This window comes from Indicator indicator, chromosome 19, assembly GCF_027791375.1.
Source record: "Indicator indicator isolate 239-I01 chromosome 19, UM_Iind_1.1, whole genome shotgun sequence".
Classification (NCBI taxonomy): Eukaryota; Metazoa; Chordata; class Aves; order Piciformes; family Indicatoridae; genus Indicator; species Indicator indicator.
Window position 1 is genome coordinate 14,478,375 of NC_072028.1, and position 23,746 is coordinate 14,502,120.

At 46.1% G+C, this 23,746-nt stretch overlaps 1 protein-coding gene across 1 annotated transcript; it reads right to left on the bottom strand.

The window, feature by feature from the left end:
- Positions 1-6,509: 6,509 nt before the first annotated feature.
- CBLN1 (cerebellin 1 precursor) lies at positions 6,510-8,446 on the bottom strand. The gene is made up of 3 exons (XM_054389715.1): positions 8,180-8,446; positions 7,844-7,963; positions 6,510-6,707 (listed from the first exon to the last, which is right to left on the bottom strand). Exons 1-3 carry the CDS (start codon positions 8,444-8,446, stop codon positions 6,510-6,512), a joined length of 585 nt encoding a protein of 194 aa, XP_054245690.1.
- Positions 8,447-23,746: the final 15,300 nt, after the last annotated feature.

Below are 23,746 nucleotides of genomic sequence, written 5' to 3' on the forward strand. Positions count from 1 at the left end.
GACAGCAACAGCAAAACCAGCTATCATGCTGTTAGGGGCAGGGGGTTCCCATTAGCAAGAAAGGTTCAGGTTTATGTTAATTTTCACTATAACATGTGTATTTTAAAAAAGATTATTTACTACTGACAAAAATGGGAAACATTATCAGTATAGATGCAGCTCAAGGAGGATGGCCCTGACCTGAACGACTTTGAAGCCCGAGACATCAAAAACACATTAATTAGCAAGAAGTGCAACAATGACATGAGAATTTCCACTAGAAGCTGGATGACTATTAATTGCAAACAAAGCAGGAGCCTTCCTACAATAGCTAGTCCTTGAATGAGTGTTGTATAGACAAAACAAAATTAAAGTAGAACTACTGTCCTGCCAGAGACACCCAGCATTCTCAACACTTCTGAATGGAAATATGACTGAAATCGATGCACTGATATTTCTTCTAACATACTGTACACAACACAAATTACTAATATGAATCACAATTAGTCACATCATCTGTTGTTATTTTGCTCAAACTCTACTAACATCTCTTCCTCAGGTCTTATGTCTTCTGATATCTTAGCAGATATCAGCAGTCTTCCTCAACTAGAATTACTCTTCAAAATACAGCAGGGAGGCACACAAGCAAAGGCATGAGGGTAAGATTAAAATATGTATGACCTGCTACACTATAATAAAATACAAATTAAAAGATCACTAATACCAAGAGTGCTAGGAGCAGCATTCTGTGAGGAACATTCACAACACTAAACCCATTTTTCTCAGTGATCAAGGCACAAGAGGCAGGAGACGCTTGGGAAACTTCTTCTAAGTCTAGGTGCCTATGCAATGCTAGAACCACGTTCCAATAGCTTCACATCTCCCTCCTAAAGGAAAATTCCCCAAACAAGGCTTTTCAGGATCCCAGACATGTCCTGACTTCAGAACAGCAACTGCTCATTTTAGGAACCCAATACTCTAAGAAACTAAATGCTATTGGTGAAACTTAAAATGGTTCACTACTACGTTCCCCCACCAACACAGAAGGATGAATGGCATAATCTTCCTCACTTGTCCAATAGAAGGTTCAAAGCCGCCAAGGGGGGGGGAGGGAGAAAGCTCTGCAAATAGATGTGCACAGCTGTTTACATTATAATTACCCATTGCTACTGACTGAGCACCACCGGAGCACAGGCATCCTTTTGCACTGTATTCCAGAAAGCCTGAAAAGCGGTAGTGTTAAGTGGAAGAAATGCACCCAATTCAGATATTCCCAGTGCAGGCAACATAGCTTCAAGTCCAGACTGGGTTTCCAGTGACAGTGTTGAAAGCAGGGAGAAGAACAACGTCCCAAGACAGAGACATTACTGCTAGCCTTGCCAGAACCTTCTTGTCCCACAGCAAGGCACACAGCTTGTCTCTCTCCATAAAAATGCAAGGCACGCAGCTTGTTTCACCCTACATAAAAACACAAGGCCTCTCCTCTTTCAACATGAGAGGCCTTTTGGCAGCTCTCACTTGGCAGACTATACACACCACGCCTCCCCCACCGGCTCTGACCAAGAAGAGCCAAGGAAACCAGCTCTACCAGCCCCTCCACCCTGGGACTGCAGGGGTTCCAACAGAGCCTCAGCCTTCCCCCTCTCCCACTGCACATGCTACCAGAAGGGCCCTCTGCAAAACGCTCCACTCCTCTCCCAGATCACCTTTCTATTTATGTGGACTTTCCAGACAGTCGCAGAGGTCACCCTCTGAAACACACGGCACTTATGAGGCACAGTTTTAAGTACACATGATACTTCCGAGTTGCCTTCCTCTCCCTGCCTCTGAAATCCCACCTGATGCCTGGCCCACGCAGTCCCGCTCTTCTCCTCTTACCTGTTGCAGCCCTTCAACCCTGCTCCGGCCAAAGACGCTCCAGCACTTGCCAGTCTCCTTCTCCCCGCTCCCAGAAACGATCAGGGCAGCGGGACGGGCAAGGCGCTCCCTGCAGGGGCATCACTGCCGCTGCCGTCCAAGATCCTGAAGCTGACTGAGCTGCTTTCGCTGACCCCGGAGGAAGGCGCAGCTCTCCCCTCCGCTCGGCAGCAGTTCTGCCTCCGAGCCGAGCCTGCCGCCGCGCAGCCGCCGGCGGAGCTGGAGGAGCCGGCTGCCCGGCCATGCACGAAGCCCTGCCTCTCCTGGCTCCTCGGGAACGGCCTTTTCCAAGCCAACTTACTGGGCTTCGAGCTGTACCATGGGGATAAAAGAAGGGAAATGATGTTTTACAATGTGAAGCGTGCATTAACTATTCCCAGAGTTAATCGAATTTGACTTCTCTTCTTTTGGACTGCACTCACCGTTTTCTGCCGTAGTTATTAATCTTTTACATTCACATCACTTGTGCAGGAGCAAGTTGGTTTCTTTCTCCCTTTACACGCCCTCACCCCCACATTACACCCCCTCCTTAAAAACTTAACAATTAAAATTGTGCATTTTTTTCCCTTTAATTCCCCTACACTGTGCAATTATATTCACATTAGAAATCAATCAACTCTGGTCATTACCATTAAGTGATATGCTCATAAACCAAACACTAGTCATGCTAATGAACTGAATGAAACATAATTTCTTGTTGTGTAAACTGATGCTCAATGCTAATCAGCAATAAATTGAATCAGGCATTACTTACATCAGCTGAAAAACACATTAAAGCTGGGTGAAGAGCAGTAGCTGCTCACATCTGGGAGAAGCAGAGAGCCAGGCCCAGGAAACCACTCAGGAGTACCACAGGTGTGAGGGCTGAGTACGAGGGCGCCGGAGCCCTGAGGGGATGCAGCCTTCCCACGAGGGACGCCCCGCTGGTGGAGAACTGGGCAGGAGCCTATGAGCTGCAGCCTCATGCTGTGCCAGGCTTGCCGGTGGAGGCCGAGGCCACAGCCCCGCCGGTCCCTCAGCCGCCCCTACCTTCACACAGCCGGGCTAGTGGTGCCCGGAGCCGGACCTCGCTACCACTCCGGAGGCCGCGGTCGGCTCCACCGCGCCTAAACGGTGGCTGCGGCCTACAGTCATGCATCTGCCTCAATACCTGGGTGAGCCTGTTCCAGGGCTGGCACAGCTGACCCCAGAGCGCTTAACCGTACCGCGCAGGCGGCCGCTTGCAGACAGGTCTCCCCCTCGGAGCCCATTGTCCTGGAAGGTACCGGAGGTACTGCAGAGAGCAAGGCCCAGCATCGCGCCGTGAGGAAAATGGCGTCCGCTCGCCCGTACAGGTGTGAGCCTCGCGCTCGCGCCCCCGCCCTTTCCGCCCCTGTGTCAGGCACAGCCCCATCCTTCACCAGGAAAGCAGCTGCAGGTGAGTTCCCTGCGCTGCCGTGCAAGGCGCCCGCTGAGACGAAACGCTCGTTCTGCGTTTTCCTGCCTTACACACGGCATGAAAGCACTTAGAGGGCGCGAAGGTGGCTGCAAATTCGAGTGCGACCGGCTGCCCCGGTCCTGCCCGCCTCGTCGGGGCAGTGGCGACCTCGCAGTGCTCCATCTCCGCCAAGGGGCACCCGGCTTCTGGGGGTGGCATGGCATCAATGGCCTCCAGCTGACCGCCGCGCTCTCCAGTCTGAACCGCGGCCTTTCCCACCTGGGACCAGTCCTTTCCTCTAGAGGACCGTCAGGTGGGGACAGGGATATGTTTTTGAATACATGCCGTCCGAAGTAAATCACCCGCTAGGACACCATCACCACCACCGCTTCCCAACTCTCCACCTCCCCACCTCCTCCCCCCGCGGCTCCTCGGACAAGCTATCCGTCTCCAGATACCGCGGCGAAAGAAGCTTCGGGCGGAGCCGGGAAACAGTGGGACTAGTCCGCTCCGCTGTGAAGCCTGTGCCTGAACGGGGTCAGAGGCTGCTGAACCGCTCCTCTCTGCAGGGGTCCCCGGCAAGGGTTCTGTGGCCCGTCAGGGTAATCGAGTACCATGGGTGTCTTCCGTGCAGTGGCAGGTTTTACCTCCAAAGCCGGAATAGTGCAACATTCTACCCTCTCCGGGTCGCCTCGCTGCTCTGCGTCGCAACCCATGAGCCCGGGGAAAGCGCTGCGCGGGCAGGGCATTGGCTTAGATAACGCCCGGTGAGGGAGTGTTCGCTACGCGGGCGCGAAACAGCCAGGATTTTTCTAGGGAGCCACAGCGGTGTTTTGTAATAGCCACAAAGCTGTGATTTGCTGCGATTAGGGGTAATATAATTTCCAGCTGCACAATATTAATGAGACTCTCACAACCAGGGGAAAACTTTCATGGGAAGGTAACGGGTTTATTTGCTTCGCGTTAAGGGAGGTGGGGGGGAAAAAGCATCAGCATCATTAGTCCCCACACCTGCGGCGCTTGTGGGGGCACCCCGCGGTGGCCGAGTGCAGAAGCCGCCTCATGGCTCCTTGCGCGGACCGGTCTCAGGGCGGGGGAGGGCACAAGCCCACCGCCATTTCGCTTGCAACAGGATAATTTGTTTCCCGTTCTTTTTCTTTGCTCGCTTTTCCCCCTTGCTACGGTGATATGAGGCAGGAGGCCCCCACTCAGTTTGCCAGTACCTGTCGCTTTGGGTGCGCGTTCCCGGGCGGATGGCGCTGGGCCGCGGTGTTGCAGGCGGCCGTGAGCCGCCGGGCCAGGCCTCGCCAGCGGAACGGGCAGGGAGCAGTTAAAGGCTTCAGGGGAAAGTAATAAAGTGTCTCGTATCGAGAGGAGCGCGCAGCCGGAGGGTCCGGTATCTGGGGTGTCTTGGGCAGGTTATAACTCCAAGTGAAAACAAACCGACTGCCTTCTGTTATTAACTCTTCTCCATAAATTTCAATTGTTTGCTCGTACGGCTCCTGGTGAGCGGCTGCAGGTGCCGAGGCTCCCCATGAACGCCCGGTGAGCTGCTGGCGGGGGCCGGCCCGCGCCCTTCTCTGCTGCGAGGCGTGAATCGCGACATGAACCAGTCGGCAACCGCGGGGGAAAAAGCGTTCTGACCCCCCACAATGCCAGAGGAGCAGCTCCTAACACGTGGTCGTTGTGCTCCGTCTGGAAACGGCCACTGCTGGCTCACACAGAGCCCGGGCCGGCTCCGTTCCCTTCCGCGGGACGAGGCGCGGCGCAGCCGGGCGGGGCCGCGCAAAGGCCGCCCCGGCCAGGGATTCCGCCTGTCCCGCCGGCCTGTTTCCAGGGCAGAACCCGAGAATAAAGCGAAAAGCGTTACTTATTGTGTTCCCATCAACCCTCCCTTGGAGCTCATGACATTCCTTGCCGGGCGCTGGGGACTGGCGCGACCCCGCCGTAGCCGGCGCCGCGGCACGCACAGAGCCCATGGGGGACGTTTCACCGGTTTATTTCACATTAAAGTTTAGATACAATCAAAATCCTCATACGCACCTTTTAATAAAAGTAGTAATCTCTTAGAATACTGCAAAATTATAGCATTTACATCTTTTAAAGGCTGTAAACAAAATAATACTAGCAAATAAATAATACAAGCATCGAAGTATACATGGTCAGGTATATTTAGACGGCCGTATAAAATGCGATCTGGTGTATAGAATATCATACAGATAAATCCTATAAATAAGCGGATATAAGTCGTCGGGAAACTTTCTAGCGACGGTCGCCTCGGTGCCAGTTCTGCCCGCGGGGCTTTGCTGAGCCGCGGAGACCTGCGCAGCGCACGCAGGGCGGGAATTGCGCTGGGCTGCACAGCATCCCCCGCCTTCATTCGACCTCACCGCCGCAGCCTCGGGACCGCGCCAAGCCTCCTCCCCCCACCTGCCTGGATTGAGGAACCTTATTTCTGGTTAGGAAAAATAAAAGTCCCATTTAAACTTTATTGAATTAAAGCAAAAATTAATTTTCAATATTCACACATATATTACAGAGTAAAAGTTCAATATACTTCCTGGCATTTAGTTGGGCCACATTGTACAAGAGCAAAACAAGCATCAAAACATTTAGCAGCCTTAAAATGTCACAATCACTCAGAATTACATAGAAATATTGAAATACTCTAGTCAGCCTTGGCTGTGAATAGTTCTTCGTGTAGAAATTTTTCCTTTTGCCAGCCAGTACAGAGCAAGAATTGCATTTTCCCTTACATCATGGCATCCATGTTTTCAAAAATACTTTCCTTTTTTTTTTTAAAGTCAAACTCAGAGAGTTGAGATTAACATGTTTTAAAAACAAAACTACAAAATGTGCTGTAAAGAACAATGAAAAAATCTAAAGTCTACTTCTGTGAGGCAGAAACCATGGGGAACCAGTGGCAGATTACACCAGTGACACACTTGGGAACTAATTTTGTGGGAGAAGAGAGGAATAAAAATGGGGGGGTTGATCAATTATAGGGTCTCCTGCCTGTTGGCTGCAACACAACAAAAATAAGTAGTAACTCTTCAAAGCAGATGTATGCAAACCTATGCAGGATTTAGCTTCTTTAATATTTGAATGTAAAAAGTCTGCGATCCACAACTCTTTAAACACAGCTATGACTTGGGAGTTGTAAGAGATCCCTCCTTTTTCTTGGATGATAAGATATTTAAAGTGGGAACACTAGAAATCCAGAGAATGTTGAATACTTCCAGCCTCCCATCAAGTTTCCTCTCTCCAGTTTTAGATAAGCTCTGTCTCCTTTCTCCATCTGAATCAGGACTCCATTGCTAGCAGCTTCTCGGGTCACATCTTGGTCTCCTGCAAAGGCAGAAATCACTGGCCACCCATTTAGCATCAAACTGACCTAAAGAGCAAGATAAAACAAAGCCTTCCGTCAATTAAAGTCAGACAAGGACACCACCAGGGCTCACCTAGCAGGTGATATGCTTAGTTAAGAGAGGGCTTCTTTTGACAGCTGAAACTCCCTCCCCATAAAAATGAAATATCAATCCAAACCCAGTTAAGGCATGTACTCTAAAGGAAGAAGCTTTTCACCGCTGTTTTAGACAGACAACCACATCAAAACACTCGGTGCATATAAAACAGGACATTGATCCTATTTTGAAGAATTTCAATAGGGTGCCTGTGTTTTCAGGCTATGAAAAGAGGTCTGCTCATACTTATTGAAGAATGGCTTTATATGAAACCTCAGAGACAGCAAGTAGCAGAGCCACAGCCGCTGGAGTCGGCGCGTTTGAAGTGTATTCAAGAGGTAGTTTTCCTTTGTTAGGCAGCAAAGACAATATGCCACAACACAGTCGATAAGCTCTGCTCAGCTCACATTAATGATCCTAGGACAGCGCACCCCACATTAATAATACACTACCTGTCCAGTCCAGATGTGTGAAGCGGCTTATACCAGAACGTTGCTATATAGCTGTACATTCAGCTCTGCAATGTGCATTGCTACAGAGACAGATTTCCTGTCTCGGTTATGCTACCTGGCTTCAGGCCGCTATTATCCCTATGTAGAGGTGTGTATGCATTGAACAACATATACAAGGCCCGGATAGGGTACATGAATACATGCTCTCAGCATTATATTCACTATCGTATCCATGCCATTGGCACCTCCCTTCACACCAAAACCCTGTGAGACTTTCTGCACCAAAGGGCGGGTGAGGAGCCCACCGGGGGTCGCGGTTGGAATGATTCCCGCGGTGCTCCGCGTCTCGGGCAGGTTGGGAGGCGACGGCTCTCACCTCCCGTCCCTGCACGGCTCCTGCGGGCTAGGGCCAGGCGGAGGCCTGGTGGGGCTGTGTGGCCCTTCGGGAACCCTCCCTTTGGCGGGGAAGCGCCCGGAGGTCGGCGCTCCCGGCAGCGGCTCATGGGCCTGCCCCCGCCCCGCCGCCCGCAGGGCTCCCGTCGCCGCCGGGCCGCGGACACGGTCAGCTCCCTCCCACGGTGACCACGGAGCAAGCGACGGCGCTTGTGCCTGACCTGGATGGTTTGCCTGTTGTACACTTTCACCACGTGAAAATTGAAACTGTAAATCCCTTTCCTAGGCGCGATAAAAGTGCTCCGCTCCGAGTCGAAGTTGCTGCCGATATTCACTAGTACCTGGAAGGGAAGGGCACCGTCAGCACCTCTGTGGTAGCCGCCGTCGCCACCCAGCTCCGATGCCCCGCGGCCGCGCCTGGCCCCCAGCGCCCCCTCTTCCCGTGGGCAAGGCCCTGCGGTGCGGCGCGGCGCAGCCCCGGCCCGACCCCACCACCTCCCCCAGCAACTTCTGTCCTGACGCGGCGGCGCGCCCGGAGCCCCGCCGTCGCTTCGCACCTGGTCGAAGTAGATGATCATGGTGCGGTTGCTCATCTCGGAGGGCTCATGGTTGGTGCTGCGTATAGCGGAGAAGGCGACCTTGGCGCTGCCGGAGCGCACAGAGATGCCGAGCGCTGTACCAGTGGGGTCGGAGGTGGGGTTGGAGTCGCACACCACGAGGCACTTCCCCTCCAGCACGATGGGCTCCGTCTCGTTTTGCCCGCACGCCAGCCACGCCGCACCCAGCAGAAGCCCAAGCCCCAGCGCCAGCCCCGAGCCCCGCATGGCGCCGCGTTCCCTTTGCTCCGCGCCGCTCCGCGCCGGGCGGCACGTCCGTGCTGCGCTCCGCTCCGCTCGCTCCTTGCCCCGCCGCTGCTCTCAGAGCGGGGCCAAGCGCGCCCCGCCGGGTGGGAAGCGGCCGCGAGGAGGCAGGGGAGCGCCGGCACACATAGCGCGGTGAGGGGCGGGGTAGCGCGGTGAGGGGCGGGCTGGCGCGGAGCGCTGCGGTGCGGAGCCGAGCGGTGCGGAGCCGCCCGCCGCGCCGCGCGGAACTGAACGAGGCTGAAGGAGGCGGAGGCGCTGCCGGCAAGCACAAAGACAGCGCGAGGCACAGCCCCGCCTCCCCCACTGGCCTTGCGCTGGCGTCAGTGCCCCGCGCCCGCCCACGTCGCGCGCGGCCCAACCGGCGCCCGCCGCTCGCCGCCGCCGCCAATGGCCGCGCAGTCCGTCTGCCGCCACCTGACGCCGCGGCTTTTGTTAGGCAGCGCGGGCGCGGGAGCAGGTGCTTAGCAGCCCTCTGCACCGCGCAGCACCGCATCGCGGAGCACCGCACTGCGCAGGTAGGAGCTCCGGGGCGCGGCGGGGAGCTCGGGGCAGGAGAACCCCCGCGGAGTTGGTCGAGGACCGGGGTACCGGGCACAGGTTGGCTGTGGGCGCAGGGGGCGGAACGAGGCCGCGGCTCTCTTTCCTCCTGGGCGATGAACGCTGCGAGGAAACACGCTGCGGCGCGGCGGGGCAAAGGCCTGCTGCTGTGTTCGAGCAGAAGTAGCATCAGTGGGTGTGCTCCGAGCCGCAGGCAGGTCCGCTCCCCCGCGCTCTCCCCGCCGGAGATCGCGTCGAGGGATGGGTGTCCCTTCACGAGGTGTCCCATCTCCACTGCCTTCGTCAGCGACCTCGTTCGCATCCCGGCGAGGTACAAAACACAGCGCCTCCGGCGATGCTTCCCGAGCGAGAAACTGAAAGCAAAGTAGAGACTTTTCGGGCCGTCAGAGCACCCGGCTATGAGGGCAGGTCACTCCCCTTGGTGCCCGCCCCGCCAGTGCTTCATGCCCTCGGATGGCTTCCGCCGGGAGCCCGTTTTTAGGGCCGTTGGTGCGACGTAAAGTGCAAAGATTGCTGTGTCTTGGTGGGCATCTGAGCAATGTTCATTCTGGATGGTGCTGTCAAAAAATCATAACCCGGGATTGCAAAAAGAGATTTGCCAATGAACCATTAGAAACAAACCACGGGGAAATTATTTTCTAACTGACAGATCGGTTTGCAGAATTAAACTTACATTCAGAGATCAAACCTCACATGGAGTTTGTGGCATCCTCTCTGTGAAACTGAACAGCATCCAAAACTGGGTTCCAGTGCAAATCATTATGAACTTTGGTAAAGACTTTAAATTATTTTACTGTGCTCCTCCGATTGTGTGGTTCGTAAGGTTTTATCCAGAAAATTGATCTCTCTTCTACAAATAAAACTTGATTGATGTAACTGCCCAGCTAAGTTAACCGCGTGTCTGCGAAGTGTCAGTTTGCGGGTGGGTTGGGACTGGCTGGCTCCGAGGGGACGGCAGGGACATCCAACCAATGGCGTCATACCCAGGGAGGAGCAGGACCCTCCGTGCTTTACCGGAGACGTTCAGCAGTGAAGTACTCGGGAAACCAACGTGGTGGCAAAATGGTTATAGAGGAAGGAAAGTGTTCAGAAAGAGGTTGGAGAGGTAGCAAAACAGAAACAACACCTCTCCTGAGTAGAAAATTGGATAAAAGCGAGTGGGTGGAGCCACAACCTGTTAGGTGTGGTAGTTTTACTTCAAGACATAAGCTTACGATTTATAATGTATTATTACCGCTGACCTTCTTAACTGAGTCTGCAGCCAGAATCAGAAGCTTTTTTAAAAATAGTATTTCTAAATATTTCTAAAGGGTACTAATAAGGCTAACAGAAATAAAATTCAGCAAAAATGAGCATTTGGCATCCTTGTCAGTATTGGTGAAATGACAGGAGGAAGTGGAAACTGAAGGAGCACAACTCTGCCCGTCTGCATGTTTTGAGTGCTTCTTCCAAAATACATGGTTCTTTTCTATGTAAAAATATTCGTATATTTCTCTTTTAAAACATTCCTTGTGTATGAGGGAAGTCAATTCTCATGTCCTGTTGAACTTTGTAGCTTGCTGTTTTGAATCCATTTGAAACCTGATTTGAATTAGATTTCTCTTCTGAGCTGGAAGTTGCCGTTGATTGTTCTGACTCCCCTGAGAAGAGGCAGGGTTGGCTTCACTTCCCCTGCCACCCTCACTGCTCTGAGGGACCGAGTTAAAATAAAGAACCGAACAGACGGGCCTGGAAAGATGAGCAAGTTGTTTTTAACAGAAACCCTATTCCTCACATAGGAGGTATGCAGGCAGGCGAGGGAGGGAGGGGAAAGTTTCCTATGCCAGACACCATCTATGCCACAGACTATCAGTCTTGCACACTTGACTGACACTGGCACTGTAGCACCAAGCTTCTGCAGTTATGTCTTAATTAATAAAGTAACACCAGACATGACTTCGTTTTCATTAAATGTCACACGCGGTGCTAGGCAGTTATGCTTTTTTCTGTAGTGACAACAGCCTCTGACTAGTACTGAGAACAAAGAGGAAATGCTCAGCAGGAGGCTGTAGGTACTGATACATAAGAATACGGTGTAATTAGTGATGTATGGCATAGAGCGCCCAAGCTAGGAGTGCAGATTTGCAAATCCAGATGTTTACAGAGGGCTAGGAGTGACCATTACCCTGCCTTGTTAATCAATGTCATTGAGATACAAGGCAATTGCCATTTGGATACAATGGGAATGGTGTCAAGGTATTAACAAATTCCAATTGAAATTGTAGATATTAAACTGAAACTAAGATACTTGTCTTTGTTTGCATTTAAGAAATACTTCTGTGGATATGGAGAAAATTTGTGAGCTGTCCATTGCACAAAAACTAGCTATGACCTTGGTGTTGACAGATTGACCACAGGCTATTACTTTGTAGAACTTCCCTAATGGTTAATGAGGAAAAAAAAAAAAGAAAGAAAAAAAACTTGGAAATAATCTGGAGGTAAAGAAAGCTTAATGGAGTGTTACTTACATGTCTCTGAAGACCTGCTTCAGGACTGGTTACTATCCTGTTCAGACCATGAGAAGGCTGCTTATTTTGTTTCAGAAAAAAAAAATAACAAGAGGGTTTTCTTTCTTACAGAAGCAAGTTTAAAGCTCAGAGGTACTGAAACCAAAATAGAGTTTAGCCACAAAGCAGTTTAAATCATGAGCAGCAGCAGCAATATTACCTGCCCTGCACTTATATTACCAGTGAGCCTTAATCCTGTTTTAGGAAAATCATCCTAAGAAACTCAATCTCAGTAGAATTTAACTTCAGCTTCATTTATGAAGAAAGCTTCTAAGGGGGGCAAGCATAAACTTCTCTGAAAACAAGTACAGAGAAGTGTACTGGAAACCTTTTGTTTTTCCTTCGAGAGAATAATTTGTCAAGATTTTAGCCAGCTGTGTATAAAACCACCTTTTCACAGACTAGTTGCCTTTTGATTTAATCCTTCTTGAATAAAAAAAGCAAGATCTGGCCCATAACTGGATAGCTTACATGAAAATGCAGTTTGTTCACTGCTATATTAGTTTATGAAGTATAAACAGCAAAAAGCAATTCAGGGATTTATATATGCCCGTATCGACTTAAAATATTTGTCTTCTCAAACATCTGCTGGGATTTTGTACAAAGTGTGAAGATGTGAGAAAATGAGACTTAGAACAAAACAGCTCTTGCTGATACGTACTGTGCACTACCTACAACCATCTGATTTGCTGTTCTAAGAGAAGCTTGCATGTATTTATGGTGATTTGCTTATGGTGTCACCTTCAGCTTCCACAGCAAGCAATTAAGATACCTTGAAGAACAGACTGGGTTTAGTGAGAGACTGCACAGCAGGAGCAGATGAACCATTAAGGTGCCATCCAGCAGAAATTATCTGTAACTGTTCCACACCCCGTAGAATAAGAAAGGCCACAGAGGCATGCCTGCCAGCACGGGTTGTACACAGCAGAGAAAGGGCAGAAACAGGCTGGTTCAGGTGCCAGGAGAAAACACCACAAGGCCAAGGGAATTCTCTCATGATCATTTGTGGTTGTAGGAGAAAGAGGGCATCACTGAAAGTAAAGCTTCATCAGTAGCATGGACACCTAAAGAGTACATATGCTTTCCCAGGTGTGCACCTGAGAATAAGTGCCAGGTGATCATTTCTGTGTTCATATCCAAACACTATGTAATTTTATTTGATCGAATGAAACCAGATTGCTTCCTCAAATTAATCATACACTCTTTCCTACAGAAAAAAACATTCTGGTTTTTACTTTAAGCTCTCACTTCTGGCCAGAAAATATAAAACAAAAGTTACCCCTGTACCTTCCTGTGTTTTGAAATGTTCAAAAAGATTGTAATAAAACATTGATATAAAAATTCACCTTTGACAGTCTGCAATTGTGGAATCCTCAGTCTAAGAAGCAGGAATTTTTGATAGATACAGGTATTTGCAGGCAGTCAAAGGGGACCAAAGTGAAAATTGCAGCAGTAAATGAATATAAAATGTCTACTTTGGCAGGATACTTGAAAACATAATCCTTGAGATAACTATTAAACAGTCTAGTTTGTACAACCATAATTGTCCATCTGTAAGTATAGTGTTGTCAAGCTTTCCCTTTTTCTTTTTTTAAGAATTAACATTGGATTTCAGTCTTACCTTAAGAGGTGTCTGCACTTACAGCTAGATCTTTGTTGTTTTGTTTAATTGTAACATCTCAGTTAATTCATTACTTGGATGGAATATTAGCAGATTTTCTTTCAGGTACAAAAAAATCATAAGTGAGCAATGATGCCAAGGTCAGGAGCTTGATTTGTTTGTCTTATCATAGACTTCTGTCAAAACAAGTACATTGTTACAAATAAATAACTCAAACTGGAAATTAGTCGCTGTTCAGATAGGTAATTATATTTTAACAGGGCAAAATCCCAACCCAGGCTGCCAGAGAACACTCAGCTAAAGCCAGCGTGGATTGGAACAGCATGTGTGCTTGCTGTAATTGTAAATGTGGCCACCTTGGTCAGGCTGCCTCTTCAGACTTAAAAGAATTAAGACCGAAGCTGTCCAAATGTTACCTGAAACTTCTAATGGTTAAAACCTATTAGGGGCTGTTAGTTTGCTTTATTTTGTACCACAGGATTCTTACATTTGTGGATTCTATTTATACTCAGAATTAAGAGCTCTATTTGAACAGGTAATCCAATCTTCTCTCTGTAATTCAATTTAGCCATTTTTTCCCCCTGGCCCTTAGTTTTGGCTGAGTTTCAGGACATACAGTGAAACTGCAATTCTAAAACCAATCTCATTCAATATATTTTATCTGAAAGGCTAAACCAAGCCACCTTACAAATGCTGGGTAAATTTTTTTTTTTTAATTACTTAAGCAGGAAGTATCAGAGGTGCTGAGGGGAACTTCTCTGTGTGCATCATTCCCTCTAGCGGCTGCTCTCCTCAAAGAAAAGCAGCAACATTTCATCGCTTCTGTATTAGGTACAAAGTTATGGGCATAGGACAGAAGGAAGCTAGCCAGGAAGGAGACAAGTAAATACAGACTCAGGTACCAGAAAATTCAAATTTTGTGTGAGCCATATCAAAGCAATACAAGAGCCATGGATTTGACAATATTTTTGTGAAAAATGCAATGTGTTCCTGAATGATGATAGTAATTGTGATCACTCATGTATAAGCCCAGCTTCTCAGCCAATTTCCAGTTTCTCATATTGATCCTTTTTTGTTGATCTGGGTTTTTTTTTCCATGTTCCCAATGCTTGCAGGACTCACGGAGTTAGAAAATACATGAATAGCAGCCTATAAAACAGCTGCTCCTTGTGTCTATACATTTTTGTCTTATCTGCTGCATACTTTCTCCCTTTTGTCCGTTTTTTTTCTCTTCAGCAGCAGCAGACTCACATCCAAGTCTCCATGTTCATTGCTCACTGTTCTGCTGTTCCTGCCCTGGGATTAACACCTGTCATACAACCCAGCACTCTTTCCCAAACTGCTCTCAAAGTGATGAGTCAAAACAATGTCTGTTAGGAGGATAAGGTGGCTGAGAATGGCACTGCAGAAACTCAGCTACCCCCAGATAGAAAACAAGGCTGCAGGGATCCAACCAACACATGGAGTATTTCTTTAAAGACTTATTTCTTGTCTGCATGCAGCAATGAGTGGTCACACACAGTGACGTCCATGCACTTGTACTACATTTCTGGGCAGCTTTTGTAGAGGTTAAACACCTCAAACAGTGTGTAAGCCGCAAAAAACAAAGCAACCAAAAAAAAAAAAAAAAACAGAGAAGGAGAGAAAACATGCTGGAATTTCATTCATCTCACGTGGATGCCAAAATGCGGGACTTTTTGGTCCCTTCAGCTGGAGACAGCTCTGTTCCTCTATGCTGACTCTTACCCCTTTGCTTGCTTCCATTTCTACTAGTTTTATAGCAGAGTTACACTCTCTAGCCAACTAATTTATTCTGGTTCTGAACAGAATGGGCTAGGTCCTTGTAATCTACAGTAGCTGTGAGATTTCCTTAACAGTAGTCATTTACTGCTCCAACAGTGTATGATTAACAGAGGCTATTAGAGACCTCCCCCTTTTCACTGTGCATACTGAACATGTGGTACCCAAAACTATTACTAAAACAATCCCAGGGTGCATCCCAAGGCATGCTTCCATCAGAAATCAAAATCCGACAGGACTATCAGATCTAGAGGGTTAGATTTTAACTGCATGTTACCAGCAATTAAAATCTGATATTAGTATTTCCTTAAGGGCTCCTCCTTCTAACTAATTTGTTACTCAGTTAAAAGTATCTATAGCCTTCCCAGCAGAATTTAGACTAACTCTTGGTTAAAGAATAAATCTTTAAAATAATGTATTACTTACAAGGTCTTTGAACTTGTACTGGGACAAGTTCACTGCATTTATTTCTCTCTAGGTTTGGACAGGAAAATTATTACTAGTTACATGTATTTTCAGCAAAAAAAGTAAAATAGTAAATTCCATCAAACACTGACTACAGCTACTTTTTATCACAAAACTTTACAAATTCCCCACCAGTGAGCTCATTAGTGTAAATGATAGAGCCTTACCTCAGGTTTAAAGTCAGCAGTTTTCCTTAGCTACCAAGCAGCCTGTTTTCTTTTGTGACATGGTAATGGAGGACTTTACTCCAGAGAGCAGGGAAAACATTCCTCCCTGTTCTTGCAGGCCGTTCAAATAGGGCTGGTAAAAGCCAAGCAGACTCTGGGATTTCAGTGCTATCAGTATCCTCCTGGAAGCCTTTTGTAAAAGTAGAGCCTTTGCAGGGGAGAGAAGGGCGCATTGCACCACAAGCCTGTCGTGAGGGGCAGACAGGCCCCTCAAAGAAAACAACAGGCTCTTCCTATTCTCCATCCCTATTTTACCCTTCAAAATCTTTGTGACTTAAAAGCATCACACGTTAGAATCTCAGGATAGCATCAGTGTTGCTCAGCAGACACTGGGACATCCATAGAGCTGGGAAGCTGTGGAGCCATGCTGGCAGTAGGCATAGGCAGAGATGCTCCTCATTTTTCAGGAGCATCTGCAGAGGTAGTGGGAAGAGGAACAGGGTTATGCTCTTAAAGACATTGGCAACTACACATAACATAAAGATAATGCTTAACACATTTCAGTTGAAAATGATGGTTTCTGATTACTCCAGTGGCAGAGAGAAGGGAAAGGGAGAGCAAAACCCTGAGTACCAACCAAATTCTCATGACTTTCAGCTGGTAACAGCTAGCCTAGTAACTGCAAGGTAAACCTGTAAGCCAGCATACGAACACTGTTCCATGCTGCTTACTGAACTCTGCTTTTTAGGTATAATGATCTCTTACATTCTTCACAGTATATCAAAATAACTCTAATGAACACAGTCAAGGGTTAAAGCTGGACTGTTCAGAGGGCTTGTTTGGGGTAGCTGTTCAGAAAGGTGGAGGTCATTATGCCCACTGCTCATATATTGCTTCTAAAATTGTCATACAGCCAATTTCTGTCTTCTAAATACTGCGAGTATTTTAAAGACATTGTTTGTAGTTCTGAACAAGAGCTGTATTCTCCAGTACTCATTCAGGCAAAAATCTCTCTTGGCTCCTGGCAGCACTGGGGAGCCTAGCTCATATCAGTACCCGGAGCTCCCAGGGGCCTGAGCGGGTGCCCAGCTTGCCAGGCCTCAGGCAGGGGCCAGCAGGCTCCAGCAGCTCTGCTTCAGCAGCTCTGCTCCAGCTTCAACAGGGGCAAGCTGCAAGGCAGTTTGCTTGAGTGACATGAGATAAAATATGATAGCTGCAGACTAGAGAGCCTTTTCTGGTGCAACATGAGCAGTCTCCAGCAGTGCAACAAACAAAATAACAAACAAGGGGATGTGGGGACAGATTTTGTTAAGTTAGAGTTAATAAAGGCTAGAGGAGCATAGCTGTTTGCGTCATAAACTCACCAAAAAATTCTGAAGGAAGCCTTCTGTCTCTAGAGTCAAGTGCAATCTAGTCTGAAAAAAAAACACCTGAAAAGCAGTAAAATACATTAATTTGGGGTGGAGAGAATATAGCTCATAGGAAAAAAAAGTCTTCAATTCACTAATTGGAGTAAGATTGTTTCAATATTATTTAACTGTAAAAGAAAGTGTCATAGTTAATTTGGCTTGGTTCAGTTGCAGATTTCTGATTTTGCCTTCAGCTGGGCCTGTGTTTGCTCTGTGTGGGCAGATCCTTCCTGCAACTGCAGCTTTTGGAGTGCTGATTCTTTGTAAAGCTCCATCCAAAGTCTATCAGGCTGAGAGTCCATTTTTCTTTCCATCTTCTGTCATCCTTTAATTTACCTCAACATCTCTGGATTTGGATGTTTTATGTAGTTTCCAGAATTGCATTTGTACTACAAGATAAGAAAAGGAAAAAAAGAGAACTGACTGAAGAGCAAGATTTCAGGTTTCTTTGTTTTTGGGCTCACAAAGCATGGGGAAGTGCCTGTGTGTTGCTGTAAGCACTGGGCTTGCTAGAAGGCTCAGGGTAGTGGAGAAGAGATGTTTTTTTAAATTATTATTTACTGAGCATCACAAGGATGGTGATGTTCACCATCCTGCAGAGGGTGACTGGGATATGTAGGTAGTTCTGCTCTTCTCCAGGAAACTGCTGGTGTATGTGAACTTCAGAGGAGATACTCATTGTACTTCATGTAGTGGCTACTACTTGGGTCAAATTGTCATTTACACTAGAGTAGTTTTTGCATATTTATTAAATACCAGAGAGGTGGAAAGAACTGTTGATGGTGATGATGTACAACTTGCTTCTACACCTCCTCCACAGGTACATTCTGAAAAAAAATTTCCAAGTTAAACCTATCACAAATACCATATTTTCTTACATATTCCTTCCTCTTACTATACCCAAAAGCAGATTGGCCATCAGTGCTGCCAGCAGCTTGTGACAAACTGCTGTTTCAGTAATTACCCAACGTTTGTATTACATTTGTGATGCTGTTCACCAAAGGGGTTCAAATCTAGAAAGACAGGAATCATAATTTTTCTTTCGAAACTGAGACCAAGTCTGTTACTGGCTCAGCAGAGGCACCAAACATACTGTATTTATTGAATATTATGGAGAGGCAAAATGAGATCTAGGATGGTAACAGCAGTAATACAAAGGGAGCTGGACAGCACCAGATAAGGAATCAAGTCAGGTATTAGCCAGCCACCAGGATGAGCATATTTATAACAAAGATCATTTGAGGGTCAGAATCAGGACATAAAGGGAATCTGCTTTGTTTGCAGTGCCTTATATTTGCAATAACCCACACTTCACCACCATCATTAAGCACATCTTTCATGTACAAAAATGCTTGTGTATTTACCAAGATTTTAATAAAACACGGTTTTCTTTTTGCACTTGATGACTTTTTTATTCTTTTAGATTTTTCAAGGAAGCTGGGAGTTTTTCACTTGGGTTACATAAAATATTTACCTGTGGAGAAGCTTAGCTGCATTCAATGACTCTGCATTACACCATTTTCTTACAGGGTCAGCAAAATTCTTAAAGGCTAGAGTGTAAAAATTTTGTTGGCATTGCATTTGCATGTTGCTTTTCCTTTATCTGCAGAAACTCACCTCACTTGCCTAAGCCCTTTTGCATTGGCAGTAAAGTGCTGTAGTCTCTTTGACAGTTTACAATTAATTGCACACAATCTGTTTAGGCTTCAAGATGCACCTTTCATAAATGATGATATATTCCAAAAGGCAGTCCAACTGGCTGCTTTGCATATTGCATATATTTTTCATATTTCCTAGACAGGACATATGCAAAATCATTTTACTGTGGCACAAACACAGGAGAGATGATTTGGAAGAAAGGCCAGAGGCCAGAGGTTCTGTTTCTAATTCTTCCACTCACTTGCTTCAGACTGTAGGTAAGTCATCTAATATTTCTTTGCACCTGCACAAGGTTGTTCTTCTAAGAGTTGGAAATCAGTGAATGAAATTCTAATTTATTATTATTAATATATTACACTAAATGGCTGCAGTGCTTTAGCATTGCTTTGAGGGCAGTCAAAGAAGTATTAAAAAAATAGTGAATTGGAAGAAAAGGCAGTTCAGTCCATCTGATATGCCTGCATTGAAATGTTACTTGTGGGATGACCTCTTCAGAACAAGAAACTGATAAAGTGGATGTGCTAAATGGATCCCGGAGTGTTGAGAAGCTTCTTCTCTTTTCACTCATTGATTGTGTAAATGGTGGCATGAGTCATGTGGCCCGAATCACCACAAGCAACTATTACAACATAAAGCATTTAAATGTGCTAGTAAATCCCTTATATTGGCATCATACCTATCACTATTCTTACAGCTAGCTCCTATCTACCGTTCAATACTCTTTCCTTCCTCCCACCATGTCTACTGTTTTGAATTATGGGCAACTCTTGGAAAAGTGACATACACTTTAATTATACATTTAATATGATAATTGAATCAATCTACTTTGTTTCCAAAAAAAAAGCTATTTTTTATTTGCTGGCAGGCTGCTTGTTTGTCATACTAGCATTGTGAGTCACATCAGGAAAGCCATCTTAGCCTTAAAATAGCTATTGTAGAGAAAGTATTGTTGGTTCTGTGTGGGGCTCTTCAGCAGTGATTATGTGCAGCTTTTAGTAATTTTGAGAGTCACCCAAGCATCATTGATGCAAACCATTTGCAGTGACATGCAATGATGCCTGCACAGTATTTTTACAAACAAACTAAGACATTTTGGTGGTAACATGTAAATTATCCTTGAGGCTTGCAAGGCAATGCTCATCAAGTGTATAACATTTAATTACAAGACCACTAAGCACGAGTGAGGTCCTATGATCTTTTCATCCCTACAATAGAAAGATTCTCCTACTGAACAGACAAATTTGAATCTTCTCATCAGATGTGGAGCGAATCCACTGCTCCCTCAGCAGGCCAAACTGTCATTTAAGGGACGGTTGTCTTTCAGGACCCTATTTGGCAAAGTACTTCATGGAGCTATGCATGCTTGAGATACCTTGTTGAATCCTTTCTGTCATGAACTAAGAACTGCAGGCACTAGGTACAACACACAATCAGGGGGACTTTCATCTAAGGTAGTGGAGCTCATTCTGAGTTCTATCTTAAGAAACAAAATCGTACTGCACTTCAGGAGCTACGCAATGTGCACTGTCTTCATACATTCATGCAGAACTGGTTGCTTCTGACATTTGTGTACAGGAGCATAGGAACCTCCAGCCACTCTGTTCTACACTGAATTGGTGCAGTCTGCATCCACTTTTCATGAAAATATGGGTTAGAGTGTAGCCCTAACGCAAACTAAATTATTATTTGTCTCAGCCTTACTTTTAGATGCTTCTGAAAAGGGCGTGATTATTTATTTTGAGGTCTAGGTACCTAGGTCAGACTGGATACCTGTTTTCTAAATCCTGGACTCTGATATTCATAAGGTGTTGGCTGGTGTGGCCAAAGAGTCATGAAACAAGGGAGACATACCACAAGACAGATTAAATACATGGGCATAAGCCATCCAAGACGATTCAGAGCTATGTAACTGCCTGCTCTTATAGCTTACAATTCTCCTGTTAGGGCTTCCAGTAGGGATCCACTAACAAAGCAGAGCGTCCACTAGTAAGTGTGTGAGAAGACACACAGAAAACTTTCACTTCTTCATGGTCTTTCTCCAAGACTGACCATGCATGACATGTAATGAGCAACCATTCTCCAACTGCTGCTTTCTCCGACTTACTTTCCCCTGCCTCTGACATGCTCTTGACCAGTTCAGAGCCCAGTGACTATTGTTCACAGATTTGGGGGGCTTGTGACCCCTGAACCAGAGTTCCCTGTCCACATCCAAAAGAAACAGGACTGCAGCAAAGGTAGGGGGAAGGGAGAACTGGGAGACTGGACTGCAAGTTCCCAACACCACTCAGAAGAACTAGACTGCATCCTGGGCTGCATCAAAAGAAGCATGGCCAGGAGATCAAGAGAGGTGAAATTGCCATTCTAACTCTGCTCTGGTGAGACCTCACCTGGTCTGCTCTAGGGCCCTCAACACAGGAAGAACATGGACCTGATGGAGAAGGTCCAGAGGAAGACCACAAAAATTATTAGAGGGCTGGAGCATCTCTCCTGGGAAGACAGGCTGAGAGTTGGGGTTGTTCAGCCTGGAGAAGGCTCTGGGGAGACTTTATAGCAGCTTTCCAGTACCTGAAGAGAGTCTACAAGAAAACTGGGGAGGGACTGTTTACAAAGGCCTGTAGTAATAGGACAAGGGACTATGCTTTTAAACTAAAGTAGATTTAGATTGGACATTAGGAAGAAGTTCTTTACTATGAGGGTGTTGAGACACTGGAACAGTTTGTCCAGGAAGGTGGTGGAGGCTCCACCCCTGGAGACATTCAAGGTCAGGCTTCATGGGGCTCTGAGCAACCTGATCTAGTTGGGCATGCCCCTGTTTACTGCAAGGGGGTTAGAGTAGATGACCTTTAAGGGTTCCTTCTAACCCAGTGTGTTCTATGATTCTATGACTGCTGCGCAGAGATGCTCGCAGCTGGTTACCTAAATGCTGTATATGTTGTGAGATTCTCTCTCAACATGTTTTGGTTCTGGCTGTATACACTGTTCTCCAAGTGCAATGCTCAATGAATGCGCATGTGGGTGAGTAACTCTACAAGCTAAGTGACAAAGCTAAAATAAAGGCATATGTGGAAATTGCAAAGTATCTCATTCAAGTAAATTCTGTGGCAAACATTTACATCTTACTAAGTTTTGTCTAGTCTGATAATGAATGTTTTACTTGTATTTTCTTAAAGTATTTTCTTAAAGTCACAAAGCTTGGAGCTAAATAAATAACTAGAAAATTTGGCCTTTGTTTAAAAAAATAATAGTATAGAAAGTTTCTATCCAGATTTTTAGTCTCTATCTTTGATGAGCTATAATAAAACAAACAAAAATCCCCAGAAAGATAAATGGGGAAAGAAACAAATACTACTGTGAAAGAGTAAACTGCCTAATAGTTTAGTCTTGCTCAAAATTTTAAGGGCCTCCTCATTTTTGAGTTGTGAATACTTGAAACTGACAAAATTAGCATGTCAGGAGAAAGAAAGTTTATACAATGATTCGATTACAAGAATTGGTCAAAGTTAATTAACTTCCCGATTACAAGAAACAAATATAAAATCAATTAGCCATTTCAAAATTCAAAAGTGATGATGTTTTCAAGTATGCTTGAGAGAGAAGAAAATACATGTCGTTTTGCAGGACACAGTTTCCTTTTCAGTATTGAGTGTAGGAAATCTATTTGCTAACTTGTTGCAGACAACATTATGTGTGTGCTGTCCCACCTCTAGATGCTGGAAAATGAGAAGCCTGAAAAACTGGCTGCCCTGCTGGATGTGCCAAGGGATATGTGTCGATCTGGGACAGCTATTGTTAATGTTCTGAAAAACTCTGGCTTCCCAATGCTGAAGTGTTACTTTTTTATGCAAATAGTAGTCTCAACAACATGCTCAGTCTTTGCTATTTCATGATTAGTGTTCGCATGTCCAATCAATAAACCCCTAGAGTCTCTCGCTGTAATGGCCATTTTGCTCAGTCTCTCCAGTAGGGAGGTCTATTTAGCAGCAGGTTTTCAGTAGACCAAAATGTGGAATCAATAGCCTGAGAATAATCTGCCCACTTGTCCTTATGAAATATTTGTATTTTTCCATACAAGTTCTAGCAGAACAAATTACTTTTTCAATATGTAAGGGTTTAGTGCCTTGTATAGAAATGCATCAAGTACACAATTGCAAGCACATGTGACAGAATCTCTCAAGGCCACTAGTGAATTGACTAAAGAGCTTCAGTAAAGGTCTAAAGTGAAGTCATGCAGATTCAGAACACCCACATAAATGGTTGCAAATAGCCTGTGAGTGACTACAGCACATTGGTGAGCACAGCCTGGGGAGGACATGCAGCTTTCTTCTCAGGAACTTGCTCCACATGTCTCACCTCCCTTCTATTACATGAGACAAAAATCAAAAGCTTTGCTGCTGTGTGCATACCTCAACTAGGGAAGGGATGCTGACGCCAGTCTCCTTCCTTGGTTGTTTTTACCTGCCTGTGTAGTTGCAGCCCAGTGCAGTTCCTGACAGCAATCCACTCCTCAGTCTGTCCTTGAAGTGGAAAGCAGAGTTTTGGGAGCCCCTCTGTATTCTATCCCTCCAGGTACCCTCTGGGGTTTTAACTGTACCGTAGCACTTCTTTTTTTCCTTTAAAAAATATAATAAAAATATTATTAATAGTTATAATAATTATGGTGAATTAAGAGAAGTTAAAAGCTATTCACAATTTGTTTTCTTAAGTCCTTTTATGTGGTCACAAGAATGCAGTAATCTCCACATGTCTTTTCAGATCTGGGAAATATCTATCTTATCCGGGCTTGCAAAGAAGCCCTCAGCAAAGGGTCTGAGGTTACATTTTCATTTGTAGGATGGTTTCCTAAGGAAATGAGAGTCATGCCATTACTGTCTATCTGTCTGTCTCTGTTTTTCTTTCATACTGCCTTACAGGAACTTTTGAGCCTGTCAGCCTCAGCCAGAATAAAAAAAAGCCTTTGAGACTTCATGGACAACTTATGTTGGAGAGCAGAAGAAAAAATAAATTAGAGCTCTTGCTGAGCAAAGGTAAGGAATGTG